This window comes from Odontomachus brunneus, unplaced genomic scaffold (assembly GCF_010583005.1).
Source record: "Odontomachus brunneus isolate Ranch 3 - 2012 unplaced genomic scaffold, Obru_v1 Obru_scaffold_102, whole genome shotgun sequence".
Taxonomy (NCBI): Eukaryota; Metazoa; Arthropoda; class Insecta; order Hymenoptera; family Formicidae; genus Odontomachus; species Odontomachus brunneus.
Window position 1 is genome coordinate 498,639 of NW_022639552.1, and position 25,449 is coordinate 524,087.

The 25,449-nt window shown below is 41.9% G+C and overlaps 2 protein-coding genes across 18 annotated transcripts in view; one reads left to right on the forward strand and one right to left on the reverse strand.

The window, feature by feature from the left end:
* LOC116848927 (E3 ubiquitin-protein ligase MYCBP2) overlaps positions 1-25,449 on the forward strand; it is a 299,038-nt gene that overhangs the window by 231,661 nt on the left and 41,928 nt on the right. The gene's annotated exons all lie outside the window — the stretch shown is intronic.
* Positions 17,316-25,449, reverse strand: part of LOC116848929 — a 32,096-nt gene continuing 23,962 nt past the window's right edge. The window contains exons 2-4 of the mRNA XM_032825558.1: positions 22,524-22,943; positions 21,723-22,015; positions 17,316-19,873 (exon numbers count right to left, since the gene is read on the reverse strand). Coding sequence (XP_032681449.1) covers positions 18,100-19,873; positions 21,723-22,015; positions 22,524-22,943 — 2,487 coding nt within the window. The 3' untranslated portion in view covers positions 17,316-18,099. The remainder of the gene's footprint in view (positions 19,874-21,722; positions 22,016-22,523; positions 22,944-25,449) is intronic.

Consider the following 25,449-nt stretch of genomic DNA (forward strand, 5'->3'; position numbering starts at 1 on the left):
TCCCGCTATAAATACGCCTGTGTTGTTCACGGTCGTATGGAGACGCGTACTGGAAAAAAGCAATCGGGAAGAACCGAGTCTCAGGGCCACACAAATTTTGCTGTACACAATCGAAGTGAAATTTAATAAAAATCGAATTAGGCCGATAATATATATATATATATATATATATATATATATATATATATATATATATATATATATATTTCGCAATTTTTATTTTCACGGAATTTGTACGACAAAATTTAGTTGACGGTAAAATGTAAACAAGATCAAAATGTACGCCGAAAGAAAAAAGTTAAAATTAAAGTTTACAAAAATAAAAAATGCTTAATTGTGTAATTAATCTAAATATTTAATGTTAAATGATAATAAGAAATGTTTATTTTTGTGAATAAATATGTTACTAATTGACATATTTATTCTTATATTAATATACTTATTACATATTTATTCTTATATTAATATACTAGATATTTGCATCGAGATAAAATGTTTCTCAAATGAAAAAAATATACATTTCCTTAAATCCATAACTTTTCAATGAAATCAATTGTTTATTCTGTTTAAAAGCGGAAGGAAGTAAATATATTATTAACATCCATACATCGGATAAATATTTTTTAATTTTTAGATATTTCTTCTTTCACATAGTGTAGTTATGTGTATGGTAAAGGATATTTTTCCGCTTACGAAAAAGTTTATATAACTGCATAATGTATGTAATTTTATCTCTGATGGAAGGTTAAATAAATCATACATTAAACACGATCGATAATGTCAGCTTTACTAGCTTGTCTCGTTAAATTAAATTTTGAACTTGTTTTATACAAACAGGTGATCAAAAAGACCAACTTTCCTGCTGAACAATTTCTAAAAAAAATTACTTCGCCGTATGTAGCCTTGAAATTGAAATCATTTAATTCGATGCGAGTTGTTTCCACCGATTTTCTTTTATATTCTAAGAGAAAAAATATCTGCAAAATGAAAAATACAATATTTGTTCGGCGGATACTAATAACATATTTACCTGACCTTTGGATCCTTTTGATTAAACAACAAATATTTGCTTTCATAGAATGTAACGATCTTAAGAAAATATATATCTTCTCATTTGAGGGAAATTTTTTCTCAATATAAAAATATGTATATTGGAAAAGAGTGAAAGAAGAAAATAGGAAAGGGGGAAGGAGAAGAGGAAGGAAGGGGGAGAAAAAGAGAGAGAGAAGTAAATATCTATGTTGGTAGTAGCCATCGAGTAAATATTTCTTATTTTTTAAATATTCTCTCTCTCTCTCTCTCTCTCAGTGTAGTAATATCCGCGATGCATATTTTTACGTCAATTTACGATATGTCACGTCGCGTATGTGAAGTGGCGCGGAGATGGATGACGATTGCAGCGACGATCATCACCCAACGATTTTAAATTACGATGATGCAAAGGAAAAAGGGGATCAGAGCGCAGCGCTCGCCGGAGGCACGCCGTGTCGGAAATCGCGTTTTGGCGACGCGATGGTGGTGATGCGCGCGCGCGCTTGTCGTGAAAAGCTTTTGATCTACCGTTGGAAAAATCGAGACAGCCTGATAAAAGATTCGCCAATTACGCAGATTCGACGGGGTTGGGATGGTATGGTTAGGGGAGTAGAGTTATGGGGGAGACCGTCCCTTTGAACGGATAATTAGCGCGATGATAACCCGCTGAAGCATAGTATAATGAAACGAAAACAGCGCCCGGGGTGCGCGGCCCGGCACCGCCCGCGGCTACGAAATTACACGGCCACCCGATATAATATTCCCTCTTTCGGCCACGGTGGGATTGATTGTGTTTATCTTTCATTAGGAACACCGACGAAACGGGGCTAAAGCTCCGTGAATAATGAATCGTGCGATTCTCTGCCGTGCGGACGCACACCGCCGCAAAATCGTAGACAAGAAGGCGATACGGCGACCACCGCCACCCTCGTGTCGTTCCCTGTTTCCGTTTCCCCGGCCCCTCATTTCGTTGTCCCGCGATATTACATGTTTTGAGCAAACAAGTAGCGCGCGCATGTTACTCCGTGATCGAGAACTGCGCGCAATTGAAAAAACTCTACTCCCGTGAGTAAAAATGAAAAAAAAAGTGAAATAATATTCTCTTGGGTAAGCTCAGTGACCCGATTATCTGTCGAAACGATTTGCGAATGCGATAAAAATGTCGGGCTTCGTTCTGTGTACAAGATGTTAATTAATTTTTATTGGACCACTCTTCTCTTTGATAGAGAAGAGTTTTCGTGTCCACTCTGAAATTTTTATTCGCTTTTTTTATTTCGAACAATATGATACTTGCAGATAATAACTTGTGTTTTTTTTTTCAGCTTGACAGTCTCACTTGAATTTTTTTATGGAACGGTGGTAATTTGCGAAATTTTTGCAAATTGGAAAGAGAGAAGGACATAGCTATGTTTTCACGGAAACAAGTACTATAGTTGTATCAATGTTTACCGGATTATTCTTTGATAAGGGGTGGTTTTCTTTCACTTTGAAATTTTTTACATTTTTTCTTTTTTTTATTTCGAGCAGTACACAATACTTGCAGATAATAATTTTTTCGGTTTAATAACCTCATCTAGGTCTTATGGAACAGCGATGGTTTGCGAAAGAGTGAATTGAAAAACAGAAAACGCGGAGAAAGCCGCGCTTTTACGAAAACAAGACTTATGCCCGTAGAATTTTAGTTTCAGTGTCAAGCCGGATTGTACGGGACAAATATTTTTTCTGATATTTGGCCTCTAGCGCATGCAGTTTGCATTTGCATTTCGTCGTGATTATTTTGACACGATATCGATGTAATACATTATTTGTCGATACTCTATGCATTTAGTTATGCGCGCCTAAACTATGTAATTCCTTCCCCTTTCAAATTTAAATAAAGCATATACAGTTCACTATATAAACCGGTTATGCGCTGCATTAAATATGGGAAATCGATTATTTATTTAAGTTTCGTTTGCTGGTATTGCGAGACTCGTACACGCGAGCCGTTTTGAACAAGTGGGTATGCGCGAATGCAAAAAGGGAAATATAGGATCGCGGGTGAAGGTCGAAACGACGAAGTCTCCGCAAATAAATCCCGTAATTTTCACTTTAATAGTCCCACCTTCTCCTTCCTCTTTTCGCGACAGAGAAACAAACGACGTTTATGCGTTAAAAATGCATAAATCCTAGGCCATAAACCCTCTGATAATTCCGTTAAAATGCATGAATTCTACGCTATTAAATCTGACATTATATACTGGATAAACTATTCTCTCACCTGTACGTTTCATTAAACCGGAATTCCTATATTGCCAACGTTCGCATGCGCGCTGGAAACTTGGGAAACAGATTTAGTACGATGGGCAGAAAATTGCGTCTCATCCAATTTTCCGTACGTGTAACCGAACACAGAGCGTTCGATCTATTTCAGCGTGCCTGCGCACCAAAAATTTCATTTCGATTTTATTATTCGCTTTTTTAAACTCACAAGAGGAGAATGACATCAAAATCGATCCGCCTTGGGCCACGTTAAAATACAGAGACGAGCAATAGGCGAACTCTCTCTCTTCAATTTCGGCATCAAATCCGGACGATTTGTATGACGAGACAAGTGTACTGTTTAAATTAAACATTACGTCGGTGTGTTCGTCCATTTCCTACCACGGACGCAAATTCGACATCGATTCGATCTTGCAATGAGATAGTTAAAAATGCATTCTGGACGGGTATTGCTTATCATAATTACAAATGTCACATTTAACTGTTTCCAATCAGACTTTTCATTCGAGAGGATGGCAAAAAGACTTCTCATTTTCAAAATTAATAATTCAGTATATTATTATATTCGTGATTTATAAATTTTGTTTAATCATATTCCTACTTATTTTACTTTGATTTCTAATTATCTCGTAATAATGAATTTAATGCATGATTAATTCTTGTTTACCATTTATTGTATATTTCTTTTATTAAAATGTTAATCATGAGTTAACAGATAATGAGGTTACATGATTCGCTTTACAATCGCTGATGTCATATTGAAAGAAGACTACATATATTCTAGAATGTATTCCAAAATGTAGCAAACAAAACATAATAAAGTGCACGGGTTGTGTGTGAACATCATAATTTTTTAATCTATTTTTTTATGTTTCTAGTAAAATGTTTCTAGTAAAAATTCCTTGAATCACATGCGCTTTTTGTTATCTTCAATACCCGCGTCTCAATTAGGACGCCTACATTCTAATTAGGCGATTTCGCATCTGCTCATTAATCATCGAAGCATCATTAATCGGTTTGCAGTTTTTGCAACGGCTAGCGGTTTAACGAGCCCTTCTCCCGTTAATTAACTCAGAAAGCGAACGGTTTCTCCTAGCGTTTTTTCTGGCGTAAAACTCACGGGACGCGACGCATCTTCTCGCCAAGGACATGATGACGCAAAGTGTACACAACCACGAGAGGTGCGTTATCTCGCGTTTGTGCCGCCGTTATCGCCGCGGCCCACTCGAATTCTTTGGCTTTTGTGCGCGCGAATTCTTCATGAGGACCGGTGCTCGAGTTTATCGGATGACCTAGTGGCCCTTTGACCCCGAATACCCGGCATGCATCACGACGTGATGCATCGCCTATGGAAGCCGGTTTTGTAGCGTGTTGCCATCTAGAACGGAAGGCTGCAACCTCCGAGCGTTAACTTTTCTCGACGAGGAGGAGAGCTCGGCTGGTACGCCGACGTTCTGCCTGTCGCCGATAAATCTCCGAGTCATCCTCTCGTGACGTCAGTTGAGGCGCGGTCACCGTAATTTCCGTCCTTTTTTAGACCGCTGTCTATAAATTCTCATAACATATATTTTCTAACATATATCTTACATAATGATAAAATCACTATTACTTGTTTAAATTATGCGTTTTGTGTAATACACATTCTATCTAAATTCTTATAATATATTTCTTCTAATATATCTTATATAATAGTAAAATTACTATTACTTTATTTTCAAATTTTTTTTATTTGTAAATTTTGTATAATACACATATTTTAAAGAATACCATTAATATATTCCTCATTAAAATGCTATAATTATATCTGGTGGTGGAGTTATAAATATAGCACTGCAATCACACAGTAAACTTTCGTTGAAAGAATCAACTAATAGCGACTGTTTCTACTATCGACGCAGTTTGCAAACACAGGCAGTGTCATTGTATGTAAATCACATGGAAACCGTTAATTCCATCACCACAAACGCGGAAAGTTGAACATGGTGCAGCGTGCAACGAATTTGGAAACCGCAGCGAAATTTCCTATTTCCACCGCTCGAAATCAGTGAGATATAAGATGAAAAGTTTTCTCGCGGAAAATCAGCGAGTATTCATCGATTATTCATTCAGACTTATTTTATTGATTCAATCGGAAACATTTTTATTGGTTTAAGTGCAGCACAGACGCATACCACGACTCGTGATGGCATGGCCGATCGGCCACGGATTCTCATTGTAGACGTATACCTCTTTTTTCCGTAGACGTGTCAGATTTTTTTACATTTCCACAGATTATCGCGGTGTAACAGCTTTTGTGCGTTCGCTTGGGAATTAAAGTTAAAGACGTCCGATGACGAGGACAAGACGGCGCGTCTCCTCGAAATATTTGATAATCGTCGCCCATCGTAATGCATTTTACTTTTAATCGCGTCCTTCCGCGGGCCCGCTTCGTGGCGTTTAATCCGACGAAATTGCCACTTTGTCCGCCGTAATGAGTTCTCACGTCGTGACGGGGGCATTATGATCGACGAGGGCGGCGACGACGACGACGACGACGACGACGACGACGACGATGACGACGGCGGCGGCGGTGAAAAAGAGAGATAAAGAATGCGAGCGAGATGAATTAAGTTCTCAACTCCATTCAGACATCACTTCCGCCCCGATGATCTCACCATTCCTCTTGCCCCTCCTCCACCTCCTCCTACACTTTGATCGGCGCGCGCTCCGGCGCTATTATTACAAGGAGTTATTCTTCTTTTCTTCGTGAGAGATCCTTTCGTCCGCCTCATCGAAATCCGCAGCTACATCGCCACGTAACGCTAATCGCGAATGCATTTTTCGCGAGACGAGGCGGGATGAGACGTGGCGCGGCGAAGCGCGACGCGACGCCACACCACGCCGCGTAATCGATGATGCTAAGTAAGTAGGAAATGAATAATCATGACGGGGACGACGCGTCCGTGGAGCGCGTTTCCAGTGGAAATCGAGTGGCGCGATAACTCTTCGAGACCGAGCCGAGCGGTCGATAACTCTTCCGGATGACCGGACGATCAATCAGAACAAAATATAGGCGTCCATAGCTCACGCGTTATCGATATCGCACGAGAAAAGACGTGTTATTGACCTCCACCTCGAGTCTCGTTTCTCAGACAGTGCCATTATTAATGCCGGCGCGTGCGTCAACGACGTGGATCGATGGCGCTATCGACTGTAAAATTAAATAAATAAATCAAACGTATGCGTTTCCCGCCGCGTGTCGCGAGTCAACCTGAGAGAGTCCGCCGATTAAACCTGACAGACGAGTCTGGCGATCCGCGATGATGATCCCTCCGTCCGAGAGAACATCTCACCACGACTGAGACGCGCGAAGGAGGAGGACGCGCGGGCAAGGAGAGGAGCGCGTCTTTCTCTCCGTTTTATTTCAAGACGGATACTGTTCTCTTGTGGCGAATTTTCTATCCATGTACGATCGCTCTCGGGATTAACAGAGTTATTTTCTACAGGTGATTTGCGTTAACCTTTGGAAAAGGTGACTCGTTACCGTTACTCGTTCAAAAGAATTCAGGTGACTCGTTACTATCAACGTTACTCAAGCGGCAACAAGTCGTCAATAATAATTTCCATGAATTCCTCTCACTGTGTTCTAAAGATCTTTTTTTTTTTGCTAATTCGCAGCCGCAAATTCCATACACGTATATTCAGTAGCGCGAAATAACGATAAAAATAGCGATCATTCCCATTACCGTTGCTGCACAGAGAGAATTTTATAATAACAATTATTGTAGAATTTTGTAACTGAGAAATCGAGATTTTACAGCGATTTACACACACACTACCCTTTCATATGCTATTTATATACTTTAGCACAGATTGAAAAGAATTTTTACACTGAGAGGAAACAGTAGTTGATTTAATTAAAACTATAGTTATACTTTTAGTATAACGACAGAAAGCATACAAAACGTCACCTGTAGGTTCTGAAGAGGATCAGCAGAGCTAGTAGATTAAATAGGATCAAAAGAGATTGGCATATAGAGTATCAAAACAGACGTTAAATGGAATATTGAAATAGAAAGTAGGATCAAGATTTCGATTCGGGGAAATAAAGCGTTATTTCCCGAGTCTGGCTTTTCCGTCCTTTTATCCCTTCTCTTTTCACGAGGTGCATCGTTGCGCGAACTTTCGAATTGGTCTTCCTCAAAATTTCATCGTCGCGCCCGTGCGCTCTTTTCGGGCTGAAACTCGTCAATTACCGGACGCGGTACGTGCGATCTTTGTACCTGACGCATACAGCGCCGCACAGGATCGCGCATTGTCGAGCAGTTCGCGCGCGGAGTCCCGGTGGAATGCGCCTTTCTGCATTCGACTGAGGGCCGGCGGTGTGCATCATGGGCGTATGAAACGGTTCCTCTGCCACCGCCGCACCATACACTATTAATATCATGGGGTATATTTAGATTTCAATGGGGAAGAGAACGCGAGAGAGACTACGAGCCGCTCACCCGATACGCCGTCTGCAAGGCGCAACGCGCGCTCTCGGGTCGAATCGCAATAAAGAAGTGCTTTTATCCCGACTCTCTTCGCGCCTCATCGATATTGCCGATGTAGAAGAGTAGCCGCGCCGGAAACGATGAAACCATCATAACCGGTTGTTTGGGCTGAGGCTACGCTACTCTCGTTTTCTTATAAGATCCAATTAACAATGCACGAAACTCATGTAATTCGTGTAATTACCTGAGACAAATGTGTTCGACACTTGTAATCTCACAGAAGAAAAATCGATCTATATTGCTAAGATAAAAACTTGAAAAAAGAAAATAAAAAGCGTCTTCAAAAGCTTTAAAGCCCTAAAAAGTATGAAATAATTTCGAGTCGATGTTCTCTATTTATCTAACAATCCTATTTGTTCTAAAAATCCTATCTTAATACTTTAACGATATTAGAAGTCGGTACGAAAATTTAACCGATTGTATCATATCCTTTTTTATTATTTATTTCCCTAAAGTTCACTTCTTAACTGCTAATATCGTTAGAATATTAGAATAAGGTTGTAGATACATAGAAATATTTGGAGTCAACACTATTTCATAACATTTGCAGTTTTTGAGGTTTTTGAAGGCAGTATTTTATTTTATAAATTTTCTTCATATTTTTTAATTTTATATTATATATTTTTTATTTCATATTTTTTACCGGGAATTTGTTGTTGACGTCGATTAAAAATAAAAGTTTCTTCTGGATATTCTCGGGTTTTCAAGAAAGTAATGGAATCGCCGAATTTCCAGATCACTCGAAATAACCCGGGTTTTTCTAATCTAAGAACCATGTAGATAACGTACTGAGCAAGTTACAAAAATCTCTTTTCAATATCTTTAACAGTTCTCGAGTTATGAGGGAACATACAAGCAAACAAACATGCGTAAACTGAGTATCTCTTAAAGCCTCAAATCTAGTATGAGAATCTCTTAATTATTTTTGTTTAACTTTAATAAGAAATATTTTCTTAAAACATTCTTAAAATATACACATTAAATATTTTAAAAAAGTTTGTTATTACGCACACAAGAGAAGTTTATTCTCTTTACAAAAATATTATAAAACTTTGTCAAAGAAGAAGTTGGTTCGACTGTTGGGCAGTCAGCAAATCGAATTTTTCTTTTAATTTGGTATTCTCTTGATTGAGACGCTAAATTAAAATTCAAATGTATTTTGAATAAATGTAATGCTTACGGATTTATGATAGATTTGATATATAAAAAAGAGGAACAAATGACATATATTCGAGTGGAAATTTTGACCCTATGTTAAACCTTGAATTCTACAACGCAGTAGGAGCTAAGTTAGCAAAGCTCTTATTTAATTTTGTTGAGACACAAGAAAGGAAAAGTTGACACCAGAAGCGACTACAGTTTCAGCGAGATTAACCATATTTTTCTCTCTGCGTACAATATAGCGATCGATAAACTGGTAAATCTCGCTGGCGAGACCGTCGCGCAGCTTCAGCTCGAACGAATAATCGGATAACGGACGGATCACCGAGTCGTCCATCTAGCGCGTCTTTATCCGAATCTAAGAGGATTTCGGAGGTATCGACTTTAATTCTGCGTAAGAGCGTGGCACGCGTCTCTCCCGCGTTTATTTATACATCGCTGTCTCCGCGCGAACGCATTATCGCGCCGCATAGTACGTTTTTTCATGCGATATCTCGGCGCGAATTTACGCACGACCGGTGAATCGCATTATTTCTGGAGCACGAGGCTCGCCCCGAACGGAATGCACTTTCTGCTTCATATTTATAATTATCACGGCGGCGGTTTCCACGTGCACGCGCGAGCGAGGGGTACATGCATTCGCAGCGACGACATCCTGTTTCTTGTCCCTCTTGTCTTCGTTTTTCTCGCGTGCGCGAAGCCTCGAGATTCAACACGTGACTGGCAAACGTCTCGCGGATGCACCCTTTATTGCACCCGCGGCTCGTCGTTGTCGCATCGGGGCTCTCGAGTCGCAACGGGAAACCTCGCGGAATGACAAATACGCTCGTCCATGATTTCCCGGTAAATCCTTAAAATATTTAAGGATTTATTCGACTTTCCATGAATATCCGAGAGAGAGGGTCGGTTTTCTGTGTCGCCGAATATCCATCGACAGGCTCATTCGACAGAGATTGAGCCGCGAATATTCGTCGTCCCGAGCGCGACCTCAATCCTCCGAGAAATAAAATCATCTTGGGCACAGCATTGTTATTGAGTCAAATCCTTGCTACTTATTACAACACACTTTCACAACACGGAAACATACAGGATGTCTGACGCAAGTGTCCTATACGTGTAGATTAGGTCGAATTGAACACAAAATTCAATCACGTAAAATTTGGAGCCATTAATTAAACACTAACAGAAAGAGTTTTGCTAATTCAACAAAATACCAGCACCCGCAACGTTTGTTGACGTGGGACAGCAAATGACCACGTAGTGGAAACAGATGATTTGTCGCTTCCAATTTTTGCTGCTCTAGGCAGAACTTCTATAATGGAGACATAACTGACCTAGCTTAAATATACGAGAACGATTTGTATTTCAGGCAGTACAGTTTGTTAAAATGAGAAATGATTTGCAACGGTGATTTATTTCCCTGACAATCACCAAACAGCTAACGTACGTCAAAATTTTACGTGGTTGTTTGCAAAATGGTAGAGGAATTTTTTATGTTTTGTTTGACTTAATCTCACATGTACACGAGGTACTTTGCGTGATTACACTTTGCGTTGTACACGGCATGTGTACAAGCTAATTTAATATGTGGGAAACACTTGAGGCAGGGATTTAGCATTTACAAGCGATGAAAAAAGTTCCCACAAACATACGTTTGACCTTGTTTCCAAGTAGTTGCGGCGAGTTTGCCTCTCTAACAACTTGTGTCTGTTTATCTTAAGAAGAGACATTCTCGGAATATCTGTCTAGCATCTTGATACAAGCTCGCAAGCGTTTAGTCATCGGTCTCATTCTTTCGTTACATATTACTCATGATTTGTCAAACGATATCGAGTAATGTTTGCGGGATATTCAAGGAGATTGTAAGATGTCTCACATTATTTGTATACACGGTCGAGTAAAATAAATTGTAATATTTTAGCTGTTAGGAAAAATTATGGGAATACGAAACTTGCCGTGACCCGGAAACAAATCGAGCGTATTTTTATATTCAGAGAGAGACGAGAGAGGAAGAGAGACAGTTTTTGTGGACTAATATTATCGGAGATATATTTGTATTAAAGATGAAGCTTATATATTATAGCAATTAATTGGTAGTTTTTCCGGATATCTTTTTAACTTGACGGCGTACAAATTTACCGTATGTACGAGGGTAGTTTCCCGTACTTCAATTAAATATCCTGGACGATATGTCATCATACGATATGTCCTAGCCGGACAAGCTAACGTAACATTTTTTTAGTTTACGAATATTAATATCTTTCGGAAAAATTCTCTTGACGTAGGAAATAATTTTACTGTCAAATATATATATGCCGAATCCATCCCTGAAATATTTCTTACATATCAATTTAAATCTTCTTTAGAAAATATTGAGAAATAAACCATGGATGAAACTTGAAATAGAAAACTTCATTATTATATTCGCGCTCTCTCCGCACATAGAAAAATATAATCCTATTGCTAAGAAAAGCTATTACTTTTCATAACCTGCAAATAAATTTTCTTCTTTCTTTATTTTTAATGCTAATCTTCAATAAAGAATATTTTCGATAATAATTTTGAAGTATATTTATCACAAATTTAAGAAAGGCTCATTATCATGCACTCAAAAGAAGAATTTATTCTCTTTACGGTAATATTACAAAATTCCATCTACATGAACATTAGTTAAAACGTTAAACTTACCAGAATCTAGAATATACTTCGAGTAAATTTCATGCTCGTGGTGAAAACTTTTGATAGATTTCCGAATATTATAAAATTTATGAAGTACTTGCAACAAGTAACGATTACTCGAGCGCTGTATGTATTTTTCTGCGCGCGGATTGAAAATTTGGCGATGTTGGAAACCCCGGCACAACGGCGAGTGTGTAACGCAGTCATTGCCTAGATTTCCCAATACGCTCTCCCGTATTTTTCCGTGGCAGAAGTGCCTCGCTTCCCGCGAGCAATTCGTTCGGGGAAATATCTCTCTCTCTCTCTCTCTCTCTCTCTCTGTCGCGAGGAGGGGTCGATGACACGGGTTAGCTTATATAGAGAAAGACGTTCGCTTTAAAGGTCCATTAGATCACCGGATGCAATATCGTTGCGACAGGTGACACACCGGATCGTAAGAAGCAGACGGCGTATATTAAGGCCACGATATATCATCGCGGCAAAATAGAAACATGGGCGAAGCGTTTCGATCGATCAGAGGGACAATATTATTTCGCGCGGACCGTGCTTCAGGCCGTTGTAACGCGCCGCGTAATATCGGGACGTATCAAATCACATTTGAACCGCCACCGTGCGCCTGAGCTACACAGGCTGATCTTTCTCATTCGGACCAATCGACGCGCGAAACCCCTTTTCTCTGTTCCCTTCCGATCGAAGCGTCGAACCGAATGACCGCGAGACACGCATTGCGACACGTTGTTACGACGTCCACGTTAATTAACGTCAGTGCATTTTAGACCGCGCGCTTGGAGAACGAAAGCCGAACGTCACGGGGTCGGTTCAACGACGAGTGTGCGAATTGCTTTTGCCGTGCTTGTCGCACGTGTCGGTACCATCTCTCCTCTAATGTAGCGCAGTTTCGCGGTAATTACAATAGTTTGACACGCTATACGTCGTTATAAGCTGTTTTACTCGGACGGAAGGCGAGAGAACAGAGAAGGACGAAGAGGGACGCGCGAGATGGAAAATCCATTTACGATCTAAGCTCCGGCTTAGGCTAAGCTCCCTCTCAGATCGACCCATGATTTCGGTACTTCGATAACCCAGTCGTCGTGCCGTCGCGAGATGTCCGCCGGCGATTCCCCGATCGATTTTCCTGGGATCTCGACGGGGATTAGGTCAGGGGCCAGAGAAACGGGTTAGAGCATGGTGAATCGGACGCTAGCACGACCATCCGAGTGATGAGATGATTGGCCCGCTGATGAAACCTGATAGAGCCGCCTGCTTGGCCGGTCTGGCTGCGGATTATGCTCTCCCGTGCGAGCACGCTGGATCACAGCCGTGATCTCATTCACTTCCGCCTCGGACACCTATTTTGCACCGCGGTGTGTGTTGCGAGACCGTTATCGCTCGCGAGCAACGGATCTGACTTTCGGGAGATCGCGAAACGGCGTAGATTTCCTGCGTTCTCATCATCGACTCGACGGATTTCGCTCCGGCGATTTTTATCGTTTTTATTTGTCCGCGCGACTTCCTGTCGAACGATCCCGCCGAACGCTGTAGGTTGGCTCAAAAGGAACTGTGTCCGACCAAATCCCCGCAGAGTTCCGCAGAATCGCAAAGAAGTTTGTACTGGTCTTCTTCGTAATATTGTCTCATAATTTGCAGTTTTCGGCCAGACATTACATTTTTTTCGTATTTTCTATTCCTTAATAATTAACTTCAATTAACGTCATTGGCCATTTGGATGTATCTCAAGACATCAAGAAGTTTGATGAATTTTGATAATGCTGTAATCTCAAACACATCGAGATGTAAAGGATCCACAAGTTCATACACGCAGAAAAATACATGCTACATTTACACGTAAATATTACTTGTTTCAAATATTTCATGAGCTTTTGTATCCGTAAATCTCTCATATACTGAGAAAAAAATATTAGAAAATTTATCTGTGATATGTAAATTTAATTTTATAGAGATAAACATTATTTCTCAGAAGTGAACTTTGCTTTAAAAAACTTTGCTATGTAATATGTGATGAACACATTTTAAAACTGTTATCAAGGAAATAATTTGTTTGACAAATAATTTTGTTTTAATTTAATATTCTTTGTTGAAGATAACTGTCACTTAAAATAAGGAAAAAAAGTGTGTTATCGCTTCTCTGAACGGTAAAATGATATTTTTCTGTACTTTCTCAAGAAAAATATTAGGCAATTCCAAATATCTTCCACTTGATCGCGCTGACTATCCTTTAACCCCTTGAACTTCTTTTTGTTTTCTAAAGTACAAACACGGAACGAACGGTGTCGCAAACAAATGTGTACAAACAAGATAATATAAACAAACTACGTTGGCAACTTCTTATTTCTTCAAATCGAGTGTGCGAGGCTCACGTTGGTCGGGTCGTAACAGTTTCATGCGCGAACTTTGGAGATAAATTACACAATGTTATATATTCGAAGTCGCTTCCATCTATATTTGCCGAGATATACGTTGACACGTTTGTGTTTTCTCAGAGACGGATACGGATGTATACTTACATGCTGGCCGTAAATTAAATAATATATAAGTATCCATAAATTCGAGGTGTGAGACATTGCGGGAGGCGGGAGTCGAGATCGAAGGCAAAGCAGAGACAGAGAGAGAGAGAGAGATGGGGGGGGGGAGAGAAAGAGGAGAGAGGAAAGGGAAAGAGAGAGGGAGGGAACAACAAATTGCATCTAGTTGGGAACTCGTTCGGCCGTCTCTCTTGACTTTCCACGACGAGCAACCGGTCTCGAGAAAAATGACACTCTTATCTGAAAAATGGCCGACCATAAACAATCCCACGAATCGGTGCACGATAGGACGGGCAGCTTCGTATAGCGCGCCTTGGTATCGCTCTTTAACCTGTCGACGAAGTACTCCGTGATAAAACGCGCGAGAGAAATTACGACTTCGACGAGAAAGAGAGAGAGAGAGAGAGAGAGAGAGAGAGAGAGAGAGAGAGAGACGCAAAAGATTCTATTTTGCGCTTTGTGTCCGGATAAAATGATACTCGATAACGCGCGAATTTATCGCTTACATATTTACATTTTGATCGAGACATTTCCGTTTCGTCCTTTTTCCGTGGAAATATCAAAATCATTTTCCGCGAAATCATTTGGCGATTATCTTTTTCGTGAAAATATCGGAATCCCTTTTTGCTTCGTTTTACGTCTGCTCGCAATGCAAAGACTAATGGATTCTTCTAGTCACACACAACGCTTCCTGTCTTTATCTGTACGATAACGATGCAAATATTAACGGGGAAATCGACATTTATTATCTCTACAGGAAAAAATTGGTAAATTTGCGAACTAGGTGTGACTCACATTTCGCGCGACTTTATCATCGTAGCTACATAATGCAAGTTAATATGTTTGAAGATAACCAAACTGATTCGGAAATGTGCACTGAGAGAAAAGATATCTAAGAAAAAAGAGAAACACATTTACTCGCTGATTTCATTAATAACATATTTACTTGCGTTAGTATAAAATATTTTTCAAATAAGATATTTTTTATTATTAAGATATTTTATATTTTCATGAAAATACAATTGTTGATTCTATTTAAATGAAAGAATTCAGTTTTAAATATGTTATTAGTATCTACATCTCTCTTTCCTCGAATAATAATTTTTTTTCTCAGTGCACGATGAGAGAAAGAAAATATATGTCGGATATGAGCACGGTTTGATACGCATGATGTATGTATTAACACGTTGCTTACTTCTCCGACAACGCAAAATTGCTCGGCAATTCCCGGTAAATTAAATTTTTATCACGAAAACATTTGGTCCTGGATTAATCGAGGTGCGAGGTCCCCATCATTCATTTACGCTCCTGACATTTAATTTGCCGGGGTGCTTTAATTTTCGACGTTAAATAGCGCGATAATTAAGTCTTAGATTAAATTCCCGTCGAGGAAAAATCGACTACGAATTACTGGGCGAGCGCGAATTCTCACTACGAATCTGCAGCTTGGTTGAGACATGTCGGGTACAAAGAGAATATGAAGAAGAAAGAGTAAGACAGACAGACAGACAGACAGAGAGAGAGAGAGAGAGAGAGAGAGAGAGAGAGAGAGAGAGAGAGAGAGAGGGAGAGAGAGAGAGAAGGAGGGAGGCAGGAAGGGAGAGAGAAAGAGAAGCGAGACGCGAGTAAAATTAGGGAAATTGATCGTCCTCGGGGATACATATTACGTCCACGATCCTTTCGCGGACTTTTTACCGTCGCCGGCGGTTGTTGTGTGCCTTTGCAGCACTTCCATGGCACGATCTCGGAGTTTCCTCCGGGTTTTACCGTCTGTAGAAGCGAAGAACGTCGGCCGTTTAGACGTCAACAGCTGCGTCGCAGGCCGCCCCGACTAGCCGGGCTCTATTTGTTCCTCTTACATTCTTCATGGAATAGTTTGGTCTCGCCGCGGATATACACTGACTGCGCCCCGAGAGAGATTAAGAATATCTCGTCGGAGAGACGCCGAGGCGAATCGTTTCCTCCGTTTGCTCCCGCGGCCGCCATTGCTCCCCGGAGTCGCGCGTTCCCTCTGCGACGGGAGCACCACTGCGCGTTATTTGATTAAAAAAAGAAAATAGAAGAAAAAAGAGAACAAGGGGTGAGTACTCGTGACGACCCTTGAACCTGAAAGTACTCTCCGGGCACGGAGGAGGCTGAAAGAGAACGGAAAGGAAGTGAGAGAGGCCGTGCGTCTTGGGGGGGATGGATACTTGAATCGTAAAATTCCACGAGATAAGACAACGAGACGGCGCGCGTCTTGCGCCTTCGAGCATGAGATTTAGATAGGGAGAAATCGATGAGCGTCTCGAAGTGGCGCGGCAAACTTGCGCGAGTGAATACTCGTTCGAATTGGAATACGCTCCTCGGACATGAGCGGCGCTATCTGAAGCGCGATGTGCTTCGCTCGGGCCGGGTGGAGATCTAATCGTTGGACCCGCGCGCTGTTTTATTACCCATTTGAGCGAATTGATCGCGGAAACGCAGGGAAATATTCCGTGCTTCTGTTCGACTGCTCGTATCGTACTTGAAACAATTCGGCGATGGGTCGGCGATCGCGCGCATGTGCGCGTATATTTGTGTACGCACGGAGAGAAACAGAGAGAGAGAGAGAGAGAGAGAGAGAATATAATTCGCTCTCGCGAGCGACTTCTTCTTCGGCAAACCTCACCGGTGCATTTGGTCGAATTTGATCTCGCCTGTGGAAGTGAATCGATCTCGTTTAAGGGGCCATTCAACAATTACGTCACACCACGAATGGGGTTGAGTCTATTAGCTTATGTGGCGGTCTGTAATGATAAAGAGAGGGGCAAAAACCATGTAATTTGATGATCACGCGTATTCTGCATCTGAATCTTTATATTGAAAAATATGTTCCATAAAAATAATTTAGTTTTGTACTAATGATTAAAATTTTAATTTTGTACACACAATTTTTGCCAATCAGAATTACGAAATGAAGTAATTGATTTAATATTGCGCTAAAAATTATTTTATATTGAAAGAAAGACTAAACTTTGTTAAAGAAGAGAGGAGTTGATGTACTCAAATTTTTCATGAGGTAATTGTCGAATGGGTGCCCTTAAAGGGGCACTCGCTGTTGGTGTTGATTGATGCGCCGAACACGTGACTTGTAAAATGCTTATTTAATAATACCTGATGAAGCGAGTATACATATGTACGTGTGTGTGTGTGTGTGTAACTTTATATTACATCCACTTTTGTCGGAGATATAATCATAAATAAAGATCCGTCGATTTGTCTGTCGCGGCGGTGTCTCGCGAACGGACGACGATACCCTAATACAGAACGCGACGAGTTCGACGGGGCCGTCTCTTGACGTCACGAGTACGCGAATACAACAGCCAGAATGAACAGCGCGGCGAGACACGGCAATTTCGACACACTGGTGTGTCGCACTACTACTTTCGCAATTAAGCGTAGCTTTGGTCGATTCGTCACGACTTTCCGCTCCCCTCTCGAAGCGATAACGAAGCGAGCTCGCGATTGTTCTAATGAGGCCTCATTCATACGCGTTTGAAAGTAAGGACACTTGGCCTTCGCGACGCCTGTCCTCGACGGCGAGGGGAGTATACGCGTGAATTGCACTAATTTCCGACGTATTTCCTCCGCTCTGTCGCGGCCGACTCGCGCGCGACTCGGCAGGCTTTTACGCGAATGCAATCACCCTCGGCGAAACTCGCGCACACGTGTACGCGCGCAACGAGCCGCACCGCCGGCAGTTTCTCTTCGTGCAGCACCCGCGAAGCGAGTGAAAGAGAGAAACAGAGAGAGAGAGAGAGAGAGAGAGAGAGAGAGAGAGAGAGAGAGAGAGCGGAAAGGGACGCGGGATTCTCCGCTCTCGGAGCACGCAACACTTGTATATCACAGATAAATGGACATCAGCCTGGCTACGCCTTCGCCGTGCTCGCGGCGACGGAATCCTGATCAGGTTTCGTGGGCAACGGCCTGTTCGCCATCTTGCTGGTGGACACGGACGCCTGCGGTTCCGGCAACTCCGAGTAGAGGTGAGCGGTGACGTCGGACGGCTCGGCGTATTCGCAGAGCAGGGAATTCGGCCTCTTGCCGCCGTTCATTTTGCTGGTAGCGCCGCGGAGACTCTCGCCGAGTACCTTGAGGAAGCTCATCGGCCTGGTCTGCTGATTCCTGCACGACTCCAGGCGCGGGCTTTGCGGCGGCGTGCGGTCGACGTCGCCGAAGCCGCAGTTCCTTGGCGGACGGTCGACCAGCAGCAGGTGATCGTTCACCACGTCGGGCGGTAACGGCTGCGGTGCACGTCCGATGAGGCTGTCCAAGATGGGCTGCGACAATCGGCTGGTACTCGGCACCGTCTCGTCGCCCGGCAATTCGGCATACAGATGATTCTGGTCGCTGGTCCTTTGGTCGCGAGGTTGCGCGTACTCCGTGATGGGTGGCCTCACTTGTATGCCGTTGGGCAACAATTTCTCCAGGGACGGCGCTTTCGTGCCAACAGTGACGCAAGGTCTCGGGGCGCCGCGAGGTCTCTTGACCCTCGGCCGAATAATGTCGTACGCGTTCTCCTCTTGATCGTCCACCGGTTGCCGATCGTTGTTGTTGTTGCAGCTCTCTTCGACCTTGATGAGGTCGTACAGGTGCTCGATCATATCTCTCGCTTGGCTGTAGTTGTCGGGGTCGTTGAGCCTCTCCCGGAGATCCCTCAGGTACTCCTCCGTCAGCTCCTCCGGCAACGTCTGCGTGGCCTTGTTCTCCGTGTAGGGATAAATGTCGCCGTCCTCGTCGTAGTCCTCCGCGGCTTCCGCCTGGGGCTCCACTTCCATGATCCTAGTCTCCGGCTGGAGACCAGCGTACTCGTGGACGCTCAGCCTCGAGATCGATCTGGCGGAGGTCGCGGCGGTCATACCGTTGTTGGACGAGAACCAACTTGTCAGATGCATCAGTTGGCCGGATGTGAGCTTCGGACACACGCCGCGTCTGCGCATGTATAGAATCCCCGATGCCAGGATCGCCACGACGACGATGAAGACCGCCACCACGCAGACGATCACGATGATCCTCTTCTCGCGCTCCAGCTGCTCCATCTCGCTTATCTCCATGTCGAAGAAGCTCTTGTGCCGGGGATACACGTGCGGGCCGACGTTGGGCGGGCTGACGCTCGGCTCTGGCTTCGCGGATGGCTTCTCGCAGCGCACGTGATCCCGCGGTGTGCACATGAGGTGCGTGTAATTTCCCATGGCTATGTAGCCCTCGGGTAGGTTCAGACACTTGTGGAAGAACTGGTCGACCATGCAGTAGCTGGAGTCCATCATCCAAGTGGCCGAACTGTTGCTACCCGTCACCTCGCGCACCCAGTCCTCGATATTGCAACTGCACTCCTTCTTGAAGTAATTGTTGCCAACGCGGGCGGAGTTCACGCTCTGGGAGATCATCGCGAATCTTAGCGAGCCCGCTCGCGCCTTCTCTATGCGATTGGCCGTGAAGGAAAAATTGTGGGCGGAAGTGGCGTTGACCTTCTCCGCCTTAATGGCGTCGCTCTCCAACTCCACGAAGACGTTCCGGTCGATCGCGATGTGGTTCCACTGCTGCAGCACAATCGAGCCCGACCGCAAGTGCAGGAACTCGTTCTGGCTGAAGGTGATGGTCGCCACTGACGTATTGATGGCACCACTCTCCACCTTGGACAATCTGTACACGCGGAGAAGAGGATGGCTGTGAGGACGGAGTGGAGAAATTGCGTGTGGGATTTTTTTCTGTCCACCGTGCCATTTCCACACGTGTACAATCAGTGGAGGAAATGTTACAACATTTATTACTTAATATTTTATTACTTATCTTTGAATGAATTTCGCAATATATTCGTGTCCAATGAGACAATTTGTCCAATGATTCTCGGAAGATAAATTTCCCCATTGGATAACGAATGCGTTCTAAAGTTCATCGGGATGAAAATGGCCTGCTTTCCCACTGACTGCACTGCATGTGGATTCAAAGTTGATCGTTATAATTCGGTGAAGACAATTCAAAAATAACATGAAATTGATTGGACCGAGCCATCTATCGTGAAACTATTTACAATTCCGAGCGGAGCTCTACGAGCCAGTTTTCTATCAGTGAATTTCCGAACGTGATTTCGTTCGTGACTTTCGACCTGCTACGAATCACTTTCGGAATCGACCAGTCGTCGTCACGCGATAAAATAAACGTTTCCTTCAGCAAGCACTTTTCGGAAATCGACTTTTCGTTTGCTCGCCGAGATCTTTTCGCAATCGGCTTGGATATCTATGACAGATTTACTCAAGTAGAACGAAATGAAATTTCCATCGAAAATTTCTTGTTCTGTAATAGATACTCCGATGTGATTTTACTTAAACTTACAGAACACGCGATACTTAGATGTTTATTTAATTAAGCCTTTAACATATATATTCAGATATTGATACGGTTCGAGAAAAAAATTTTTTTTCATGAAATAGTTCTAAAAGGCGTGTTTTCAATTAAGTCTTATGGTGCGAATAAAATTAACTGTCGAGAAGTACGATTTTCTGAATATACATGATTATATACATTCATGAGTGCCCCAGAATTTAAACAATCTTATAATCGTGAAAATGAATACAAAAGCATCAACCTTATGCTTTAAAATGGTATCGACAAAAAGTTGATAGAATAAAGAGTTTTCTTACTTTTCTTTGGTGAAAAATTTTACGCAATTTCGAGCGTCAGCGATTCTGCTCTGCACGCGGACGCTATATTGGTTTTTTCAGTAGAAAAATCTCTGTTTCACGAGTTGGAACGTAAAATATAGCTTTATATGTAGGATAAATCGATAGTATTATATCGACGGAATCATATTACTTTGTCAATATAAAAAATTTAGGGAGCACCTCGAATGAATGTATATAATTATGTACACTAGATCTTAAAGGGTCAAACGTGAAGAGATATTCTTTTAGTACACAAAACAATAATAAAAAAAAGAATAAAATGAAGTGCAGAGAGAGAAGAAGAAAAGGGAATTAACAGTCATGATTATGTAAGAATGATCCAATCCACGAAATTATAATTTTTTTCTTTAGTTCTTATAGTTTCTTTTTTTAGCAATGGGTAGTTCATAGTCAATGGGTAGTCCTTTTACATAAAACGAGAAAGATCCAAGTCTGTTAATGAACTTATGGACTTATGGATGCCTATTAATTAAAAACAATTTTTATTTCCTACAAGTTGCGCTATTTTTTTTACTAGTTGTATTTTTACTCATTTTTTGAAAGTTAAGCTTATCAGTGGATACCCTTGAAGAGAAGAAAAATTGACTATGTTTGATGATTGCGAAGAACTTTAGTGCTATCTTATATACTTTTTAAATCGTTTATCAAATTTTCACTTTTATTTTCCTCGAAATATACTTCACATGGTTTGAATCATTCTTGTATAACTATGCAAGATCAAAAAGGAATGCGCAGTTCGAAATATCTCATTCGAACGTCTTCTATGCAGTCACAACAGAAATATTAATAGAGCAATTTCAATATCAAACCTTGAATATTGGATCGTCAGATTGTCGTGATTAGCCCGGAAGGCGGCCGTGTTGATGTTCTTAATTTCCACGTCGGCAAACTCGAGACTTTGGATGAGGGCTTTCTCGCTGAAGGCGCCCGACTGAATCTCGGTGATGGACGCGTTGCTGATGATTACGCTCGAAATCATCATGGCGCAGAAGGCGTCCTTGCGTATGAACTTGGTCTGAACATGGTCCATTCGAATTTCCAGGATGACGGAGGGAAACACCGCCTTGGGTAGTTCCGCGATCCCCACGTGTTGGAACATTATCTGCATCAAACGACGCCATTCGAAATTATAATGAAGTTTCCGACACTTTGTCTCGCGAGCTAACGATCAGGCCGGGTCGGCTTGGATACCGTTAAGTTAGATTATCCCGAAATTCAACCGCGCGAGCGCGCTGATACCTACCAACGCAAATTGCTAGGAAAATCGGCGTCGGGCTCGTTTGTTCGCGATGATATTTAACACGAGAAGCGTTACAAGTAATATCATAGGATTTATATGCTCGTACTGGACGTTACACGATATCAAATTAATAGCGTAGTATAACTGGGACGCGAGCGATCGGTATCGCGCATAAATCATATTAATATCGTGTGCGGTATCGGTTATATATATATATATATATATATATATAAAGTTTGTAGAATTTAAATCGACGTGTGTTGTTGAACGGCGACCGCATGTAATGGCGTTGATGCGCGAGAAATAGATAGTTAGAGAGAGATAGGGTGAGTGAGGGAGAGAAGAAGAGAGAAGCAGTTCTCTTTCAGACCTTGGTCGCTGATCCGTGTCGTCCGTGCGGAGGCGCGTCGAACTTGAAGGCATTGCTGGAGAGGTCCAAAAACGGTACATCCTTCACCGTGAGCCAGAGCAGCCACGAGAAGGCGTTCGGCTTGATCTCTACGTGCTTGCATCGCGATATCAAGACGCTCAGGGTGCTGTTCGAGTTCCTGAAGGCATGGCTCTCCAGGAACACGCTGTTGCACTCCGATACCTCGAGGTGCAGGTTGGGCGCGCTCAGATTCTGGAAGGCCTGTCGCTTGGCCACCACGCTGTAAATACCCGAGACGTGGACGCGCTTCAGGGGTGTGCGACCCCCGAACGCGCCGGTTTGTATTCTCAGCTCGTGACAACGAGAGATCTCAAGGTCCGTTGCGTTCGCCGGGATGGTACCATTCAGCAGCTCCACGTTCTGAAAGAAGGAAAATAAAGAGATACTTGGAGGAAGACGATAGGGATATCACAGTATCGATAAATAGAGACGTTCGCGATTTGCCGACAGACAGTAGATACACAATTAATGCGCGTGGGAACGACATGCGATCTCGACGTCTTGCATCATCGCGGCTATGCACTTCGTCACTTGAGGTTTGCATCTTCGTTGCGTAACGTGTGAGTAGCGTAACAAGCCAAGGGTGACTAACGCCGTTTACTGGAATTGTAGTCTTGTAAACGCGCAAACACCTCGGGCTGAACCTTCGTACGATGCACGATACTTAACAAGGATAATCGAAGTAGAAGAAATTACAATTTTCTGTGTGCTTTAAACTGCACTGAGAAAAAAGATACTTTCGGTGGAGATATTAATCACATATTTATTTGAATACTTTTATTTAAACAGAATTAATAATTGCTTTCATGAGAAGCTTTTAAGGTTTTAAGAAAATTAAGAGAAATAAAAGGCCAGTAAAAATTGTGCCTTGAATGTTAGTATGAATAATTAATAATTTTTCGCAAATTCGATAGAAACCTAGTAAATACATTTGGTTGGGATTTTAGAAAGGGGGGATTTAATTAAAATATAATAATTCGGATTTAATTTTGATAGTCGAATTTAACACAGAAGTTTGAAGAGAAAATCAGAAAAATCAACGTATGATCTTTTCGAAGTAGAACTTGGGAATGGAATTCGGAAGTGGAACGGTAACATACGAGAATAGTTGGGTGAAGATTTCAATAAAACAGATCGTGAAACCTCGATAATAATACGCTCGTGAAATAATAGAATCCCTCCAGATAGTCGACATAAAATATTCCTGCTAATCTTATCGCATCGACTTCCTGACGACTACTCATAAATTTATCATCGCGGCGGTTTTTCGATATATACACTGCGCGCTGCGATTATACGTATCGCTAGGATTTCTTACTTTCTTTCAACTTGTCCCGACGTCATATCAGAGATGGTTTATCTTTCCGGGGATAAGCTCTCTCCCAACAGGATATTCCGACCTCTCGATATTTTCGATCAACCGGCCGTGTTGCGCATCGTAAAATCTTGGAGAGACCAAACTCGGAAAATATTCAACGATCGGCCCGTGCGAATGATGATCCGAATTCGGCGCGGTCCGCGAGATTTTGCGGTTCGAAAAATCCGGTTCTCGCGGGAATATGAATTCTTGACGATTCGTGAACAAACATCTGTCTCGATCGATGGTTTTTTTGTTTTCTCCCGAGGAAAAAGAAATGGTCATGCAAGAATGATCTAACCTACTCGTACATGGAGTGTGTTTCGATAAAAATCAAGCTGAAAATTTTATGCATGATTTAAAAGCACTGAAATTCTTTGCAGTCATTCGAGAATGGTTAAGCATGGTCAATTTTCTTCTTTTTAATCCTAGAACCCCCTAAATACGAGTAAAATTTATCCAGACCAACTTTCTAAATATTGCTGTTCTTAAAAACATGTACTTTGTTTTTTTCATAATAATTTTTTTTTAAACTTCATCAAATCGCAAAAACATGAATGGTTTCTTCAATGATTTTTTACACCTTTAAAAAAAAATTTATAAATTATAATTTTGTATACTAAACGTGAAACTAAATATTAATTCCTGTACTTATATTCTAATTTATTATTTCTTTAAGTCCTAATTTTTCTTATTTTTATTTTTTTTATTATATTCTAATTTATCATCTAACTGGCCCAAAGCGGGAATGTAACGTACGAATCTTTAAATTGACATTGTTCCGTGTATTTATTTATATAATTAATGTGTAATAGTTAGATCAGCATTGCTGGCTCTTTCTTGGCCGATTTTCCTTATCATTGTTTATATTGCGATTGAATATCATTAGAGTCATTCCCTTCTTCAGAAATGTTCTCTTTCCGCACGGAGAAATTATTTATTTGCCCCGAACGCTATTCTTGGCTCCTCATGGCTTTGTTTTTTCATGGAACGCGTCGCATCCGCTTCCGTCGTACACCTTTGACCCGCCGACAGTCGAATTCATTATCTAGAAGTATTTCCGTCGCCGAAGATATCAACAACAACCGTTTGGCTACGCGTACTAAACTCACCCCGAAGTACGGCGCATTACGGCAATCCTTATAACTGCGCGATGACTTGATTCGTTATAATGCCTTCCTACGGGGCAAAGACACCACAGTGATGCGACGGCGGCTATCGAAGCGCAAACATTCGGCGATTAAATTATCCCGAGTATGCCACAACAAACACTGATTAATTCTCCCATCACCGCCACCTGTTTGCCGTTTTCATCAGCGCTAACAGTTACAGATGCAACGTAACGGAGCATCGTGTTTTGAAAGTTATTTTTCCGTTGAAAAACACATTGTATTTGTCGGCGAACAAGAAACCCGCGAAAAATATACGTCACGATATGTAATTTCGCAGCAAGACAAATAGTAAATTCGTTTCTTGTTTTTTTTTTTTTTTTTTTTTTTTTTTTTTTTT